The 18658-nt window shown below is 56.1% G+C and overlaps 1 protein-coding gene across 1 annotated transcript; it reads right to left on the bottom strand.

The window, feature by feature from the left end:
• Positions 1–701: 701 nt before the first annotated feature.
• On the bottom strand, positions 702–17926 carry PNLDC1 (PARN like ribonuclease domain containing exonuclease 1). Its single transcript, XM_090280707.1, has 19 exons — positions 17741–17926; positions 17299–17350; positions 16938–17011; positions 14145–14184; positions 13493–13616; positions 13243–13331; positions 11851–11951; positions 9786–9862; positions 9387–9530; positions 8803–8872; positions 6992–7077; positions 5755–5810; positions 4903–4967; positions 4363–4416; positions 4145–4187; positions 2751–2850; positions 2297–2472; positions 2087–2185; positions 702–1145 (listed from the first exon to the last, which is right to left on the bottom strand). Exons 1-19 carry the CDS (start codon positions 17814–17816, stop codon positions 1082–1084), a joined length of 1590 nt encoding a protein of 529 aa, XP_090136833.1. The 5' UTR covers positions 17817–17926; the 3' UTR covers positions 702–1081.
• Between the last annotated feature and the right edge of the window lie 732 nt (positions 17927–18658).

The raw sequence follows: 18658 nt of genomic DNA, 5'->3' as shown, positions 1-18658 counted from the left end.
TTCGTCAGTGCGTTTCTCAGGCAGAAAACACAAAAGCAGAGAATCTGGTTTAAAACAAGGGACGGCAACCCTAAAGGTGAGACCGCCCGCATCCTCTGGGAGCAGGAGGTGGGTCTCGGGCCCTTCCGCGAACATGAGACAGGGTGCTGGTGGTCCCCGCCCTCCCTTCCCCAGCCACCCCGCGCCTCTCTTCCGCCCAGACCAGTGGCAACGTGAGCCCTGCGAGGAGTTGGGAGGGGCAGCCAGGGAAGCCCTGGAGAGATGCGGGTGCAGGGATTATCCACTGTATTTATGTATTTATCTTCTATGTTGCTTGTTTTTCCCTTAATTACACAAAACATTTAAGGTGACTTAAATGCTTACAATAAGTTATGCAGATGAAATTGAGACCTTATAATATGGTAAACAATACCTGATTACACCTCGACTCTAATTTTGTCATTGTTTCTAAAGTAAATGTTGGCGTTTTACGGTGGGAAACACGGCTCAAAGGCACCGCCCACGCACGTGGACACCCGGCTGCCCTTCCTTCCTCCCCCAGAAGTAACACAGCCTTCTCTTCCTTTGGCAGCCGGCTCCGATGCTGACGGGCTGCCCAGGAGACGCACCGGGACATCACACTCCCAGAGGTGGGGACTTCTCCCCAGTCACTGGTGGAAAAGTTTTGGTCACAAAGGGACAGATCCAAGGATTTCTTTTTTTAATAGCAGAAAGCCTGTTTAGAAAGTCACAGAGGAGAAGTGAGCTGTGGGGGACGTGGGCTAAGGGGACAAAGTGCAGAAGCGAAACGAGGGCCCTTGGAGCTTAGGGGAGAGAGAGAGAGACAGACAGACAGGCAGGTGTAAAGGTAACTCGCCTGGGTTCAGAGAGGGGGTGGGGTCGGGAAGGACGCAGGTGTGCTCCCGGGAGGGATTTCTTTATCACTGATAATAGTTACAGTATTTCTCCTTTAAAATGTGACAAACTTCCTTGTAAGGACCAGACAGATCTGCTTGCAAGCAGGACATGGTTTACACGAACAGAACCCGGGCTGGCGTCCGAGGGGTGTGGAGACAGACAGAACCGCAGGCGGCCTTGCGGGTCAGGGGCTGGGTCTTCCCAGGAAAAACGCGACAAGGGCCCAGGCGGTAACCACGCTGCAGACTCTGCAAGACAACGACATGGCAGTGGCCAGCGCCGTCAGTGCCGGGGGTGGAAGCTCCGACACCCGGGCTCGCCCCTCCTTCTTCCCGACTTGGTTCACCCAAATGTCACTCTTCCTCCCACGGCCGTGCCGGCGCCCGCAGTGACCTCTCCGCTCGCGGTCACAACGTTATGATGTAGAACACGGCCGGCCAGCCGGACCCTTATGACGTGCGTTAACTGCGACTCCATCTTCCTAGGTGCTCCGGCCAAACCCTCGGGCTCAGACCTGACTCTGCCCCGGTCCGCCACCGCCCCACTCTGCCACCAGGCGCTCCAAGCCACAAGCGAACTGTGGCCGGGTGATCTGGCTGCCAGACTTCCTCCCCGCTCTGCGTCCTCCACCGTCTGTCTCAGCACAGAGCCACGTGCCACTCCCCTGCTGAAGCCGCCGTCCATCCTGCAGTCCTCCCCGTGGCCCCCCACGCAGCCGGGACCCACTGGCCACGTCTCCTCACTAGCTCTCTTCCGTTTCTGTGGTCTCCGGGCCGCCCCCAGCACAGCAGGCCCTCCCTCCGGGGGGCCTCTGCCCCGCCACCCCTCTGCCTGGACACAGGGCCCCCCATCTTCTCCTGCAACAGCAACCCCCACCCCTGCCACCCCTCCACTCCCAGCTCCGGAACTGCCCACGTGAGCAGTAAGCACCTGTCACCTACTTGATCACACAGTTGGCTCGCTGACTTGCGGTCCCCCCCGTGTGTGAGCTCCGTGGGCACAGGGGTTTCCGTGTAGTCACTGGCGAGGCCCTAGAACCTACAACAGTGCCCCCTGTACAGCAGACGCTCAATAAACGTGACTGAACGACGTTCGCGTTGCCACGCACGCCAGCGACTGGGCTGTGCTCCGCTCCGACCAGAGCGGGGCCGCGGGCCAGGGCCCCGAGCAGCTGGCCCTGGTCACTTACTGCAGCAGGCAGCTGACGTCTGGCGAGTGCCTCCAGTGCCGGTAGAGGGAGACGAGCAGGCGCGGGTGGCCCCTGTACTCCTTCAGGATGGTCCGGGCGCTGCCAAAGGACGTGTGGTCAGGGCGGGCGCCAGGGAGGCCCCGGGGCGTGGTGGGCAGGGAGCAGGGGCGGCTGCGAGGAGACGGGGTGGCCGAGAACGGGGGCACCTACTCCTTGAACTTATTGGTCAAGAGCAGAAACTGGTTCCGGGTGAGTCGCCGGACGTCGAACTTGCAGAGATTCTGGAACTCGTGGTAGACCTGCTGCTCCCCGAGCCCAGGACCCCTGCTGACGCTGAGGATCAGGAGTGGGGGTCGGGTACTGGGATGATCTGGACCAGAAAAATTCTGGAAGATGAGGAGAGGAGTAGAAGCTTTCCACCGTTCCTGCTGACACCCTGCCCGGCTGGAAAACCCTGAGAGAGAAGCTAGGCAAGGCTCCGTCTGGGGTTGGGAGGGGGTTGGGGGTGGGGAGTGGGTCCACGCTGGTTTGGGCAAGAAGACAAGAAAAAATAACACATTTGGATTTTGGTTATTATAAGAGCTCCCCTAAGATGTCCCAGAGAACAAGGCTGCTTCCCAGTACAGTCTCTGAATAGGGAGAGAGGCAAAATGAAGCTACTCACGATCTTAGGGACCCCCGCGCGGATCAGGTTCACCTGGTTCACGTAGGGAGCCAGCCTGCTGAGGTACTGGGAGAAGGAGGGCTCAGGCATGGGGCCAGCACTGCGTGGACAGAGAGCGCCCGGAGCCGTCAGGCACACAGGCAGCCACGCACATGTCCTCGGCTGAGGCCGCGGCTCTGGGGACAGACCACTCTCCCTTCTTCCCCCACAACTCCTGGGGCGCAGGTGGGCTTCCCCCACCGGCCACTCTCAAAAAGGCCCCTCGTGGCCCACGCCAAAGCAGAGCTTCCAGATGGTCACCGTCTGTTGGTGACAGTTTGGTGATGGTCCCTGTGCTGACAGACATGAGCAACAGGCTCAAGAGGCCACAGTTCAGAGGACAGTCCACTTTATCATCCCTTGATTGGCATCATCCTTGACTCCAAATGGCTGTGCCCCCTCCCACTGCCCTGTCTGGCCCCCAGCCCTAAGCACAGCCCTAAAGAGAAAAGGCACAGGCTTTGGGGCCGGGCAGCTCGGGCCACTGCGGGACCTCCCATAACCTAGGAGGGTGCCAGGTCGTGAGCAGAAGTAACGAAGGCTATGAGGCCCAGGCGCCTGGCACGCAGGGACTCCGCCACGGTTAGCCGCCTCTGCCATTCGGTGCACGAATCTCCCAGCAGGCACCGAGACACCATCCGAGCCCAGGCGAAAGCGAGAGGGGGCAGCGGGCTTCTTATTTGAGTCATAAACCTCACATCGACATGCCATGGGCTATTTCTGTGCCTAATATCTGTTACTCCGACGGACAAACACAGGCCAAACCCAATGTAACAGATTACAATCCCAAATTGTTCCCAAGTCGGCCACACAGGCCGCATTACAATTCTGATGAGCTCCTTCGCCCGGCCTGCTGAGTCCCACTGAGCTGGGTCACCGAGGTGTGGAGCCGGTGCCTTGGAGCCCAGCACTGCAGACAGATGTCCAGGGTGACGCTGCGTCCGGGAAACGCATCAGAGCCCAACCTGGGGCTCTCAGAACCTACCCCCGAGGGCCTGGTTCCAGGCCACTGCCCTTCCCCCGGGCCGACTGTGTGGACCCCAAGGAGGTGTCCTTTACCGACCCGAACACTCTGTCCTCCGGCTGCGCTCTGAACGACGTGGCTATGAGGATCGCGGTAACAGGCAAAGCCAGCACTGTGGCAGGACGGCCCCATGGCTCAACCCCACGACGGGGTGGGCAAGGGGGCTAGGAAGGCACAGGGGAGGGGAGCGGAGGGGGGTGAGGCCGCCTGGGAGGAAGCTGCTCTCTGGGGAGGGACTGCAGGCACACAGGGACGCTCTGCGTCCCCCCTTCGCCGGGACGGCCCAGGGCAGCCGGCCGGGAGCCGCGGGGGGAAGGGAAGGAGCGCTCACCTGTGCTCCCTCCACAGCAGCAGGTGGGCCATCTTCAGAAGAGCTGGGGAGGAAAGCCAGACATGCAGCAGACATCAAGGCTCGACCCGGCCACCTTATGAAAACCCGCAGAGGCACGCGCCACTTCCATGAGGCACGCCCTCCCGGGAAGTACGGGGACGGCACAGGTCACCACAGATCAGGCCCGGGTCTCCCCGGGGAAGGGCAGCGACCCTCACCTGAGCCGGAGAGGAAGGCGTCATAGGCGGCTTCATGGGGGCACTGGGTCTCCGCTGAGCCATTGTTCCCGAGCAGGAGAGAGCGGTAAACGAGGGTCAGATCGCACCTGGGAGGCGTCTCTCCCCGACGCCAGCATCGCACCGCATGGGCTGCAAACCCCGCTCTCCCCGCCCCGTTCACACCTGCACTGGCCGTGCACACGCAGCCTCCGACCGTCCTTCCTCCAGAGACGTGTGCCCCCTTCTCCCACCCACAGCCACCCTCCCCCGGGCCCCGCCCCACAGCGGCACGACCGCCCCCGGGAGGAGGACGCAGAGAGCTGAGAGCTTCCCAACAGGGCGCCCACCACGGCAATTCAGAGCTGCCGCCCACACCGGCCCAGGGCCTCTGACCCCTGCAGGACGGCCCCTTTCCAGCGAGGGGGTTATGGGGCCCACAGCCCAGGAGACCGAGGAGGGAAACCCCGGCAGCCTGCGCGCGCCCCCGCCGCCCCAGGGAGGCCAGCTGCGTGTGAGCAGGACGCACTCCCGGGCACTGACCGTATCTTTCACACTCGCTCGCGTGAATAATCACCGGCCCAGAATTCTTGGTGGGATTCAAGTCACTGTTGGAGAAGAGAAAACTGGATGAGGTCTGTTCACTAATAATAGTCTCTCTGGTTCTTTCCTCACCGTCTTAATACGAATAAAAATGCTGTCAGGACTGGGACATCTTTAAAGGAAAAAGAAAAGGCAAGGAACCAGGCCTGGGCAAAGACGGCCCCGATAACTAGGCAACAGGGTAGGTGGAAGAGAACGGCAACACCGGGCTCAGCCGGTGGCTCTGAGCATCGGGCGGGCACTCAACCCGGGCCTGGGGGCACCCACGGAACCCCACCGGCTCTGCCCTGGGGGCTGCTGCCCAGGGGTCTGAGGGGCCAGCAGCCGGATGCTCCCACCTGCACCCTGCAGCGCAGCCCCTGAGGCAGGAACAGGGCACTGCAAAGGCCAGGGATGCACCTGGTACGGGCATCGCGCAGTTACGTCCTGTTTCACGTGCACCTGCTAGGCCGTGCACCGCGTGGGGCCCGAGAGAAACCTCATGGCTCACAAGAAGAACAAAACCAAACCAAACCGCCCTGTTCTCGCAGGGCAGATCACTTCAGGAATCGAAATCAGACCAAAAAATAAAAAATAAAACCCCAGCCGGCAGAAGGGACCACATCAGCCTCCGCACCAGAGACACCTGGTGCTGGAGAACTCTGTGCTGTGGCTGTCCCGTGCGTCCTGGCCTCCACTCACAATGCGGCAGGTGCGCCCCCGTGGTAAACGCTGCCAACGTGTCCTGGGGAGCACAACCGCCCGACTGAGGACCCCGGTTCTAGAAGCAGCGCCAGACGGTAGCTTCCTTACCTGTTCAGCACTTCGTAAACTTCGGAAAGACTTGAAACCCTTGGGAAATTCAGTTCCTATAATTATGGAAAACAAATGAGGGAGAATAAAAGATTTGTGCTTTTGTTTATTAGCTGCTTCAGGTATTATCAAGTGGCTGTTAAAATGGCCCGGCAAATGTTAACTCCCACGACCGTTCCTGCTCTTCAAACAGCCCAACCCTCACTCCTTGTTTAGGGTGCCAGGGTACCTAGTGTCCTTGGGTTGGGGACCCAATAACCTAAGCTAAGAAAAAGCTGCCACAGACACAGCTCATCCCGTCTCCCTTCCAAGACAAGGGTTTAGGGGTTCTGGAATCACGGCTCCACGGCATCAGACCCAGGCCAGGGACACGTACGGAGGACACCAAGTGTACTGAGGACAGAGGGCCTTGGGAAAGGCCAGTCCCCGCGTCCTAGCATCCGTCGCATCTTGCGTGGGAAGGAGCACCATCAGTTCCGTCAGGTCAGCCCCACAGCCCGCCCCGTTGTCCCCAGGACTCAGTTCCACGGAGACAAGCAGCGTCACAGAACGCCGTCAGAGCTAGAATTGCGCGAAGCACCGAAAAGGGGGCCGCTCCGGGCAAAGATGCGCCAAGCCGCCCAGTCTCAATTTTGTGGCCCCTTATTGGATCGTTAACTTTAACTGATTAGCTTGAGGCTTAAAAACACAGATCCAACTGCCCTTTCTTTGTTCTTCAGTTTAACTGCCAAGCAGCATTTAAATCACTTGGGTGCTCTCCCCAAAAGGCACAATAGAAGTCACCTGGGAGCTTCAGAAGTCCCACCCCCCGGCCCTCAGAACCAGGGAAGCTGCCTATAGGGCCCAGTGTCAGCATTTGGCTGCCCAGCTGACGTTACTGGGCTCCCAGGGTTGATAGCCCGGGGCCTAAGGCTCAGTACAGATGGTTTCTCAAGGGTTTTCAAGAGGGCACCCCGCTCCCATCCTGTGCTCCTTACGCATGTTGCAAACACTAGGCACGTATCAAGCTCTAGATCGGGCTCTGTCGTCCCATCTCAATAAGCACGTGACCTCAAATGAGGGCGAGAAAAAAATTATACGTAAGCTCCAATGACCCAGAGGGGCCGACATGGAACAGGAAATCCGCACTGGCTGTAAGTATGAGAAAGCGCTCGGGGCACCATTTTTAAGAAGCGATAAAGCAGTGTTACTGGGGCCAGCAAGGCATCCCTCAGCCTAAAGCCATTTCGCTCCTTACCTTCCACACGTCCTTTGTCACATTTTTAGTGTCAACGAGAACAGGGAACAGGCTGTGGATATTCCGCTTGAACTGATGGTAGCTTTCTGAAGGGAGAGACCAGGACAGTCAGAGGTCAGTTCGTTGGGAAAACGCGAAGGAAAGCTTTCCAACCTAGTTTGTCACCGACTGGTTAATAACTAAAACAATAGGAACTGAAAACGTCCTTATTCCTAATCATGAGGGATTTCTACACCTCAATCCAACCCGCCAGCACCACGTGTAACAGGAAACGCCAACTGGTTTTCCGTCACATGCAGGCCGCTGTTCCTGCCGCCACTGGTTAACGCAGTTTGCAAAGTTCTAGCCAATGGAGAAAGGAGGAAGAGGTCTTACTGGGACTCGGGTATGAAACCATGCTTCGTAAATGACTGTTCAGAGGACAAAAACATCTAAAAGTCATCATGGTGAGTGAAGTGCTGGAAAACCCTTTGTAACTATTAATGGATACGTATGTTTAGCAGCACCACACCTGCGTTTAGTTTAAAGCGGTTTACTGCAAAAAGGAACTAACCGAAAAAGCCCCGCTACGCGTGCTCCTCTCTCTACCCTCTCGTTTCCTCCTCCACAAAGCGGCTGCTCTCTCCTCTTTTTCTTTTGGTGACACCCCCACATGCCCAGGGTTGCGCTCCCAGGTGGTTTTCCCAGCTTTAGGCGTTTAACTACTGACTGCCCACTGATTAAAGGGTAACCACCTCTCATTCCACAGCCACCATGGCCACCTGCACACTGGGCATGAGGGCCAGCACCGTCCCCACGGCCACCTGCACGCTGGGCACGAGGGCCAGCCCCCTCACCACAGCCACCTAAACGCTCGGCACAAGGGCCAGCACCGTCCCCACGGCCACCTAAACGCTTGGCACAAGGGCCAGCACCGTCCCCACGGCCACCTAAACGCTGGGCACGAGGGCCAGCACCGTCCCCATGGCCACCTGCACGCTGGGCACAAGGGGCTATGAGGGATTGACCCGCCAGTGACTTCCTTCCCTGCAGCTTTTGTTCTCCCAGCACTTCCGCTGTGCTGTGTGCTTAGTTCTTCAGCGAGTGCTCACTGCTATTGATGTCGCCCCTCGGCCCCCAGCCCTCTCACAGGCTCCAACCAGGAGGCTGCCCATTTGGTCCTCGGGGAATCTCCTAGAAAGAGCCTCCTCCCCTCTCGGTCTAGATGAGGACCCTCTGTGTATCTCACTAGTTCAGTTCATCCCAACAGCCCTGTGGGATAAGTACTGTGCACACCCCGCTGCAGGCAAGGAGACTGAGAACAGGGGTCCACATCACCCCCCCTGGGAACACACACAGAACGGGGGTGGGGAGGCCTCCCACTGCTACACCCACTGCCCTCATGGGCACGTGGGGCACAGCCGCAAGACAGGGCCACCCAGCCCTTAGTCACATGTATTGCATTAATGACACAGTAAACACTTTTGGTACGTGGAAAAAAAATCCACACATAAAATCAAATATACAAGAGAGGAAAGGCCACGTGTCAGGACTAGGGCTGAGGTCCCGGGGCTGCCACACTTTTCTGGCTTTGCCAAGTTTCCTACAATGAGACTGAACGCCCTGTGTCGTGGGGCAGGAGTACCCACTCAAACGTAGGCCTCCCCCCCAAGAACGCCCCGGGTCCTCCACTCGGGGGACCGCAGTAGAGGGTGCAGAGGGTCTGACCCCCCCAGAGACGGCGGCCCCGGGGACGGCGCGCAGGGTTCCGGGCCGGCCCACGGCAGGCGGCCCACGAGGACCAAGGAAGGAGGGGGCAGGCGCGCGCGTACCTGGGAGAGGCCTGAAGAGCTTCTCGTGGAGGTGCAGCAGGTCCATCATCATGTTATGTCCCACTAAGGGCTGCGTGGAGAAAGCCGGCGGGTGGGGGTGAAGCTCCCAGCAGAGGGCAGGCCCCGCGGGCTGACAGCCTCTCGCGAAGGGCGGAGCTTTAGGACCCCCTGGAAGTGGGAGCCCCCCGGTAATTCCATCGCCACCCCCTCCCACCCCGGGGAAAAGCAGCCCAATGGCTTAAATCCCAGAGAAGAAGAAAAGCAGTGAGTAGGAGGGACGGGAGCCCCGGCTATGGGGTGAAGCAGGTAAACACTCAGTTAGTTCCCCGGGTGGTTTCGGGTCCATCAGCACAGACGTGCCTACATGCCCGAAAGGGGCAAGGGAACGGTAGTGATTCACGCGGACGGTCGTTCCTCAGATTAACCTGTCACGGTTCGGTGAGGGCGAGGTGCATCCATAAACCCAGTCATCCGCAGAAGGGATCACTTCTCTCAGGAATCTTAGTTTATTGTTGAAGCCCCCAGTGTGACAGCCGGAGCCTCACGAGACTGCTACAGACCCAGGAGAGAGAGGTTTTTCCTACCTTCTGGGCTTTCACCAGCATCTGGAAAAACACAGAAAAACCCCTCGCGGAGAGAAGCAGCTTCTCCTTCCAACAGCTCTCTGGATCAGAAGAGGGGTTCTCAAGATACCAGCGACGCTGTTTGCTCACTTTCTTCACTGTCACCTGAAATGAAAAGGAGGGACAAGTCCCCTGAGTGCTGGCCATGAGGCCAAAGAAGTGGTTCTTCATCTTGAAAGGGAAGTGGGGGCAGGGGTGGGGGGAGGGAGGGAGGGAGAGAGAGAGAGAGAGAGAGAGAGAGAGAGAGAGAGAGAGAGAGAGAGAGAGAGAAAGACACACTTCACAGGGGCTACAGGAGGGGTCAGGGTGGAGCGGCAGGGGTGCCCACAGCTGGGGTGCCCCACGGCGGGAAGAACTCACCCCGTGGTCTGTCTGCACCGTGCAGATGCCAGGGAGGGCCTGCTTCAGCACCAGCTGGACCTTGAGGGCCTGGAAGCCTACAGCAAGGGGACATGAGCTCACACGAGGCCCCGCAGACCCTGGGCAGCCGTCCACCTTCCCCTCCGGAGAGGCCCGAGGGAAACAGCAGCTCGGGGGAGGATCCAGGCGAAAAGCAGCTCTCAGGTGTGCCTAAGTCCACGCGCCCACGTGGCAGGGCTGGCCCGGCGTGGCGTGGCGTGATCTAGGGCGGCACGTGGTCTAGGGCTACAGCCTTCACGTGTGTCCCAGGGCCACTCTTCCACCGAGGACCCCAAAGAGTCTTTTTGTGTGTGACTTATAGCTATGGATAGCCACCGTGTTAGAAACTAAAACTATACATTAAATTTTAGATGGTGAAGCTTTCCTCTAAAATAATGAACCCATTCTTCTTTTGCCCAGGATTTTGTAACACAGCACCGGTTATTTGGAAAACCCCGGTGTGCCGAGTTATGCAGTCTTCCAATGTTCACACGTTCCATTCTAGAGCAGCAACAAGAGACGCCTGTCAGTGTGACCCACGACCTCATCAGAAAGGTCTCTGTACTGGGAAGCTGGCACACGTATGGTGCAGGCTCAAGTTTTCCAAAACTCCAGTTTGCTTTTTTAATCCTCACCCAAGGATATGTTTTTTTTTTTATTTTAGAGAGAGAGGAAGGGAGGGGGGAGAGGGATGGAGGGAGGGCGAGAGAGAGGGAGGGAGGGGGAGGGAAAGAGAGGAACATTGATTGGTTGCCTCCTATACGCACCCCTACTGGGGATCAGACCCACACCTAGGTATGTGCCCTGACCGGGGAACGAACCTGCAACCTTTCTGGTGTACGGGACGATGCTCCAACCGCGTCACCCAGCCGGGCCCCAAATTCCAGGTTTTGACCGTAAGCGCCAAGTTTACGACTAGCAAATACTGCGAGTTATGTTCCTTGAAGGGACAGGCCCACTTTTTTCACTTGAGAAAATGAATGAACATGCCCAAGTCCAAACAACCACAGTAAACTCGTCCAAGTAAAAATAGTGTTCCACGGGAAAAAAAAAAAAAAAAGGCAGCTAATTCAGCTCTCAACACAAAAACTCCCACGAGGGCTTTTCTTCCAGACAGCCACTGCCCCGTGGTGCGCCGCGGCGGCGTTCTGTGTGGGCTTACTTATTTACACACGCGAGGTGACACACAGGATATTGTAAAAGATGAGCAGAGATTGAGATCTAACCGGATTACAAATTATCATGTCCTGCCCTGACCAGGGTGGCTCCGGTTCGATTCCTGGTCAGGGCACGGGCCTGGGTTGCGGCCCAGTCTCCTGCTGGGGGCACACGAGAGGCAACGGATCGCTGTTCCTCTCCCACATCGATGTTTCTCTCCCTCTCTTTCTCCCTCCCTTCCCCTCTCTCTAAGAATAAATAATTAAAATCCTTACAAAAAAGAATATTACTTCTTTACCAAGGAAAGCTGATAAGTAAAATTGGACTTTTTTTTTAAACAGAACACACCGACTGCTGGCGTGTTCATGCTACGCCTCCATCTGCCCCGCGGCGCGAACAGGCTCACCCAGCTGTGCCTGGCAGCATCAGTGCAAATGGCACAGTGGCCACGGCGCGTGACAGCCGAGTGATATTTTGACTCTACGTTTGACCTCATGGACGCCCTGGAAAAGGTCTCAGAGACCCCTGGGGTTCAGGGACCAGGCCTGAGAACCACTCAGTAATCGAGGGCCCGTGCCTTGTGATTCCACACTGCCCAGTCGGGGGGAAACTCAGGGGTTAACAGAAGTAAAATAACAGTGCCCAGGGCACCCAGGATTGGGACAGAAGGATGCTCCGAATGGAACTCCACTTCTTCAACCTTAAATTCAGAAGAGGGCAAAACACCTTCAACTTCTGAATTGAGGTCCGAGCTCTGCCTCACCACAGGGCGGCGGTCTCCCAGCGAAGGCCCAGGACCCGAGGAAGAAGAGGGTATGTGACGGGGACCAGACCAGCGCCCACAGGTGGGGGTGCTGCTCCCGCCTACCCGCAATGCCAGGCAGGGTCATGCAGTCGCCTTCCGCTGCCAGGTTCAGCCACCGGGTCACCTCATCGATCACCACCTTGATCTGGTCTTTATCCGGAGAGCTGAAAGCGGGCACGAGAAAGCGGGAACAGTGGAGAAAACCACTGGGGCCCCGAGAAGCTACTAGCACGGAGGCAGCTCCTCAGGCCTGAGCTCTAACCCAGGGTCCTGGCAAGAAAACACACCCCAAACAGACCGCTTCTTTTCCAAGTCTTGCTCTGCAGCAGGAGGCCAAGCACGCGGCCTATCCCCTCCCCCGTGCTCACAGCGTCCCATCCCTCTCTGCCTCCCTGGGACACATGGAGGAAAAGGTACGGGCCACCAGCCAACACCACGCACTACTATCGGGCCTGGCTGCCTGATGCAGCTTTCGGAGGTGAAAAAGCACCATCTGGTGGAACACGGAAAAGACAGGAACTTGGGTAAGTACATCGTCTCCTGTCTTAGAAATATAAGAACATGATGTTATTTTGAGAAACGGAAAGACTTTTCTCCAACATTTGAAAATAACAGAAGGTTAAAAATTCAAATTGTTTTTTCCCTTACAAAAAGCTACATTTTTATGTGAAAACCACAAACAAGGATTTAAAAAAAGAAAACCCTCCAATATTACATAAGGTAATGATCTGGACCAAATAACTAATCATAACATTCCAGAGTAAAAAGGTGTCTAATTTAACCCCTTTCCTGATAAAGGCATGGAGAACTTCAATAACTTGTTCAAAACCAGACAACTGAGGGCAGGCCCAGCCGGGGACTGGGTGGCCTGCTCTTCTGCCACACAATGCTGCCACTCACCCACCACCCCATCACCCCCGCCCCAGCGCTATAGGCGGACAGGATCTCCAAGTGACACCTGGCACTGGGGCCAAAGAAGAAAAAGTGGAAATCCTGCTCTCAGGGAACACAGAGGATCAGTCACCCAAGGTGACACGTCTGTCCAAGTTGAGGCATGTGACCAGCATGGTCAAGGTTACCTGTACTGTACCCCTGAAAAATCCCTGAGACCACATGGAAGGCCAAGATACCACCCTCGCCCCCAGCACTGGAGTGGAGTTCCTGCTTCTTCAAGTCTCAATTTAAGAGGTAGCTCTTTTTCCTTTTTCTCTTCATTTTTAAACACTGAACTCACACTCAGTGCAGGGGTAGGTTTCTCTACTCCAGGCACGGGAATGGAACCTCCAGCACTTTGAGCGGTCATGTTGGATGGATCACAGGCCACAGAAGCCACCCCAGCTAACGGGGAGGGTGCGAGGCCACCCTACTCTGGAAGGAGCGCGCCTACCCGCAGGAAACGCAGAAAAACACCCGCAGCAAAGAAACCCACCGAGCGCCCGGAGAAACGGGCTTTACCTGTGGACGCTCCAGTTCCCAGACAGGATGCTCTGTCTGATTTTCTTCTCCTGCTCCTCATTCACATATGGAATTCCATTTTTGAGAAACTAAAGACAGGAAGAGAACCCTGAGGGGTCTAGTAGTGCCATCCTCTGTGTTGGGGGGCGGAGTGAAAAGAGGCCTTTCTCGGTTGCGTGGACATCAAAGGGGCCGGAAACGGGGTTCAGCAGCCCCTTCGGGACGTCCCCACGCACCCCCCCCCCAATACCTTGTTATAGTCGAAGCCATACTGATTCAAAAACTGAACACTAGAAGCCTGGAAAGAGAATTCCGAGTCCAAGCTCCCAAACGTTGTGGGGAAGAGGAAGAAGTTACACGAATGGGCTACGTACCTGTTGGGAAAAGTAAACACAAGGAGAAAAAGCCAAACCCGTTCTTAAAACTCTGGCTCAGAGCAGGCTTCAGAGAGGGCTCTTCCTTTCACCTGAGAAGCATGCGCATGTTGGCTCCTTCCAGTACTGTGACTGGCCTTGGGCAGTGGGGGTCATGGAAAAAGGCAGGGACCCTGCCCTTGAAGAACAGGGCCCGTCCCCCCGTCCTGAGCCCAGCAGGACTGCTGCCCAGCATCCCTTCCGCCGGCAGGTGCCCGGGAGCGACATCCCCCTCGGGGGAGCAGTGCACACAGGCGGATGGGAACAGTGTGGAAGATTCCGGGCAGGGTGTCAGGAAAGGTCCCCGGAAACGGTGTTGCTTCGAGAGACTTGCAGGACGAGCCAGGGTCTTCAGGGGAGGGAGCAAATGCAAGGACACAGAAGCAGGGAGATGGGGGGCGTCCAGGGCCAAAGGGGCTCAGAACCTGAGCAGAAGCTGGGGGAGCAGGTGGAGGAGAGCCATGCACTTTGCAAAGGTCTTATACTTACTTGTTGGACTCTCCTTCAATCCTGGAAAATACTGACAGCCCTGGATGAATGACAGGAGGGACATGAGTGCCACAGAAGAGCTACCGGGAGTGAGCCATTGCACTAAAGTGAAACATTCTGAACAGTACTCTGCTTCCAGAAATACTGTGTGGGCTTTAGAAGAAGATAACCTTTTTTAAAACAAAGAAGAAGAAGAGGAGGAGGAGACAGGTTCAAAACAGGAGCTGTCAAACTGTTATTCACACTGAAATTACTAAGATTTAATTGTGGATGGTTCTTCAAACAGTAGAATTAAATCGACATTTTTATAGTTTTAAAACCAACCAGAGGAAACACCCCAAACTGTGAAGATTTACATATTTAATGGCTTTAGAATGTCTGTATGTTAAAAAGCCCATACAGAAAGCGAAAAAGACTTCCAGGTAGGGGGAGAGCAATAGAAACATATCTGTTTCCCATACTTTTCAAAGAGGCCTTACGATCAAGTAAAACCACCACAATCGGAACAGCAAAGGACAAGGAGACGGAGCAACACACACACAGAGACGTTCACCATCAATCGCAGGAAAAACAAGGTCAGTAAAATCGGTTGAGGCCTGTTTCTTTAAATAAAGTTTTATTGGATTACAGCCACGCCCATGAACTCATATACTACGGCTGATTTCCCATTAACAATGGCAACACTGAGTACTTATAATAGGCCATAGAGCCTGCAAAACCTAATATATTTACTGTCTAGCCCTGAATAGAAAAAGTGTGTTGACCCTACATTAAAAACGTAAATCAGCCCCGCCCTGGCTGCTGTGGCTCAGTAGGTTGAGTGCCAGCCTGTGAACCAAAGGGTCCTCAGTTCGATTCCCAGTCAGGGCACAGGCCTCGGCTGTGGGCCAGGTCCCCAGTTGGGGGCGAGCGTGAGGTAACCACACATGGATGTTTCTCTCCCTCTCTTTCTCTCTTCCCCTCTCTCTGAAAATAAATAAATAAATAATATATATATTTTTAAATGTAAATCAGCCCTGGCGGGTGTGGCTCAGCGGATTGAGCGCCGGCCTGCAAACCAAAAGGTCGCCGGTTTGATTCCCAGTCAGGGCACACGCCTGGGCTGCAGGCCAGGTCCCCAGTTGGGGGCATGTAAGAGGCAACCACACATTAATGTTTCTTTCCCTCTCTTTTTCCCTCCCTTCTCCTCTCTCTAAAATAAATAAAATCTTTTAAAAACTGTAAATTATTTAATATAATAATTACATCACTTCTCCTCTATTAGGTGGACAAAAGAACTTAAGAGCGATAATAGTCGGTGTGAGGAGGGGAAATAGGCATGTTCCCTGCTGTTGCTGAGTCACTAAACTTTGTGGATGGTTGGAAGGAGCAGGAATAGGTTGGCAACACAAAGCAGTGGTTTAACACACACTCCTTAACTCTGCCACTGCCCTGCTGGAGATACTCCAAACACACAGACTCGCAGAAGTACAGTAACATATCAGTACGAAGATAGTCCGTGCCACCTTGTCTTCTGTTTGTTTGTTTTTAATTTATTGATTTTAGAGAGAGGAGGGGGAGAGAGAAAAACATCAATTTGTTGTTTGACTTATTCACACATTCAGTGAGTGCGACTTTGTTTTATCATGAATCGTAACCAAAGTACACAACATTAGGAAACTGAGTCAATAGATGCATTCCTAGTTTGGAATATAGCTATTAAAAATGAACAAGAGATCTGCTGATATCAGAAAGCTCCCTAAACCCCACCAGGGAAAACAGAAAGAGGCAGAACCACATGTGTGCAGTAGGATCGTGTTTGCGTAAGTTTTCTCTAAGCGAAAATTATACATTTTTCCTTGAAAGATGGTACAGGTTCCTGAATGTTGATTGTTTAGGCATGGAAGCGTTACAGAGTGGGGGTCTCCAAAAATCCCCAGAGCCTGCAGATTGGGGGATGGGGAGGAGGGAACAGCTTTTAAGATACCTTTGCATGACTATGGCTAGTAGCTTAGGTTCTCAGTTATGTAAACGGCTTTGGTTCTTCCAGGGCCCCAAGGAGATGGGAGAGGTTTTGACCATGGAGTGGTGCAGACAGAGCACACAGAGCCTGCGCAAGGTGCTGTGAATGGTCAGAACTGGGTACCACACCCGCTGCACCACAGGACGCAGTCAGGGGTTTAAAAATACGCGGCTGACATTTTAGCTAGGTTCTCCATGCGGCTTTGAGAGGAGGAGAGGAGATCCACACGGTTTGCAAGGAGGGCAGAGAACTCCATGCGGCTTTGAAAGGGCAAAGGGAGAACCGTGTGTGACCCAGTGCAACATGGCACATGTTTTCCTGGACTGTTAGATGGAGGCTGATGACAGCGTACCCCAGATCCTGAAGGACACAGCTGACAGAGAAGGGATGGGGAACTTCTGGGCATGCTTTTCTAGCCTTTTGGGGAGCAAGGGAAGTGCTGGGTCCCGTGGGAGAGCAGGGCTCTGAGCCGAAGTGCTCCCTGCCCTCCCCAGGCTGGAATATTGTAAATAAAGACCTGTTTTCCTCCACACTAGTTGCTGGGTTTTACACCAGGGCGCCACGGGAAAGAACCCCCTTTCGCTCTGTAACAGAAGCGCTGATGCTGAGCTACTTTCTGCTTTTTCCAAAGTGTGACGCCCGACAGACGGGACGTGACCAGAAAGCAGACAAGCACACAGCACGAGAGCCAGGCGCTGTGGAAGATGTCAAAGCTGTTTGCTCGGTAAGAAGCACGAGGACGATGAAAGGGCCGCTTAGAAACTCGCGACAGACAGGAAGCCCACACTCACCGATCTGACAGATGGTGAACTGCTGGATACTCTGCCGGGTCTTCAGGTACCACTCCGATGGCAAGTCAAACAGACTGAAAAAACGGGCACCTCGTTCCATAACCCAGGTCACGGCAGCGATGCGCCCGGCCTCCGCGCTGGGTCTGCGCCCCTCAACCGGTTTTCCTTGTTACGGCTGGGGGGCACTCCTAGCGTTTCGTGGACAAACACCAGGTCCCCAGAGCCCCACGTAAAACGGTGTCTTGCCCACCCAGCACCAGCAGGTGCCTGCCAGGGAAAACGCGGACAGGGCCAGGATGCCACCCAGAGGGGCACGGGCGAGGCCCCCCCTCGCTCAGCTCGAAGGCAGCTTCAGCTTTACCTGATCTGCTGGGACCCGTTAGTGCGAAGGCCCGTGAACTCTATGTCCAGACCTGCGGGGAAGGCAGAACAGGCCCGAGTCCCCAGGCAGACGCTGGCCACCGAACGGTGCAGGTGGCAAACGCCTCGCCTCACCTTCCTGGTGCTCAGGAGGCCAGGTGAGCTCAGCAAGGGAAAGCGGAGGGAGCCACAGCGCGGACAAGCCAGTTCCCCGGGCTCGGTCCCACCTGGGCCACCGCGGGGCCGAGGGGTAAGCGCTGCTGGACATCCGCCCCCCTGCCCACGCCCAGGAGGAGCCTGTTGGAGCCTCCCACGGCCTGGCCGCCTAGCGACTGTCCCAGCGGAGCCTCACCTCTCCGTCCCGTCCCGCCCACACCACGCCCTTGGCCGGCTCTCCCCGCCCAGAGGATCCCCGCGACAGGGCCCGGGGCCTCCAGCCTTACCCACGAAGTCCGCGCCCAGGACAAGCTCCTGCAGCAGAGGGAGGCTCCGCTCGAACTCGTCGGCGCCCACGTCCATGGCCACGCAGGCACGCAGCTAGACCGAGGTCACCCAGGGCGGCCACGCGCGCCCGCGGAGCCGCTGGCCTTAAAGGGCTCGCGCAGGAAGCCAGGCCGCCCCCGCAGCGCCCACCCCCGGAGCCTCCGGATTGGGCTGCGGGCGGCGCCCTCTTGCCCGCCCACAGGTGTTCGGTTTCACACCTGGCGGCGCGAGGGCGAGGGTCGCTTGGGCTCGCCCTGGCAACCAAAGCCCATTTACCTTGCTCCGCGCGCGCGGTGTCTTGGCAGTCACGACAAAATACGCAGATCTAGAAAGCCGAGGCACGAGAAGGCAGAGCCTGCGAGAGTAAAACCAGGTCACCAACAGCCCCCGAAGGCAGGGCAGTGAGCAGATGGGTGCTGTCTGGGCGTCAGGGGTGGGGACGGTCGAAGGGACCACGCCTTGTCCCAACTCCGCCGTCCTTGCCAGTACTGGTCGGCCCCCATGCCCTCCTTCCCCTTCTTTTCTTCCCTGTACTTTCCATCATCCCTCCTGATCGATGGGTTGATTTTAGAGGGGGGAAGGGAAACATCGATTTTGTTGTTCCCCGTGTTTATGCATTCATTTCTGCATAGGCTCTGACCTGGGATCCACCCTGCAACCTTGATGCGTGAGGAGATGCCCTAACCAACTGAGCTACCCGGCCAGGGCAGCAGCAGCCCTGTCTTTAATACCCTGTAGAAAACACCATACAAAGCTCCAAGAATTGTCAGTGAAACTGAAGCAATCCTTGACGCAACGAGATCCCTCGGACTATGATTTTCCTTGCAGAAAACAATCCCTACCTACAGGTGAAACCGGTTTTGTCATTGTGTTTCCAA

This window comes from Furipterus horrens, unplaced genomic scaffold, assembly GCF_987537825.1.
Source record: "Furipterus horrens unplaced genomic scaffold, mFurHor1.1.pri manual_scaffold_6, whole genome shotgun sequence".
Taxonomy (NCBI): domain Eukaryota; kingdom Metazoa; phylum Chordata; class Mammalia; order Chiroptera; family Furipteridae; genus Furipterus; species Furipterus horrens.
The sequence above is the reverse complement of the archived record's forward strand: the minus strand, read 5'-3'. Positions and strand labels throughout refer to the sequence as shown.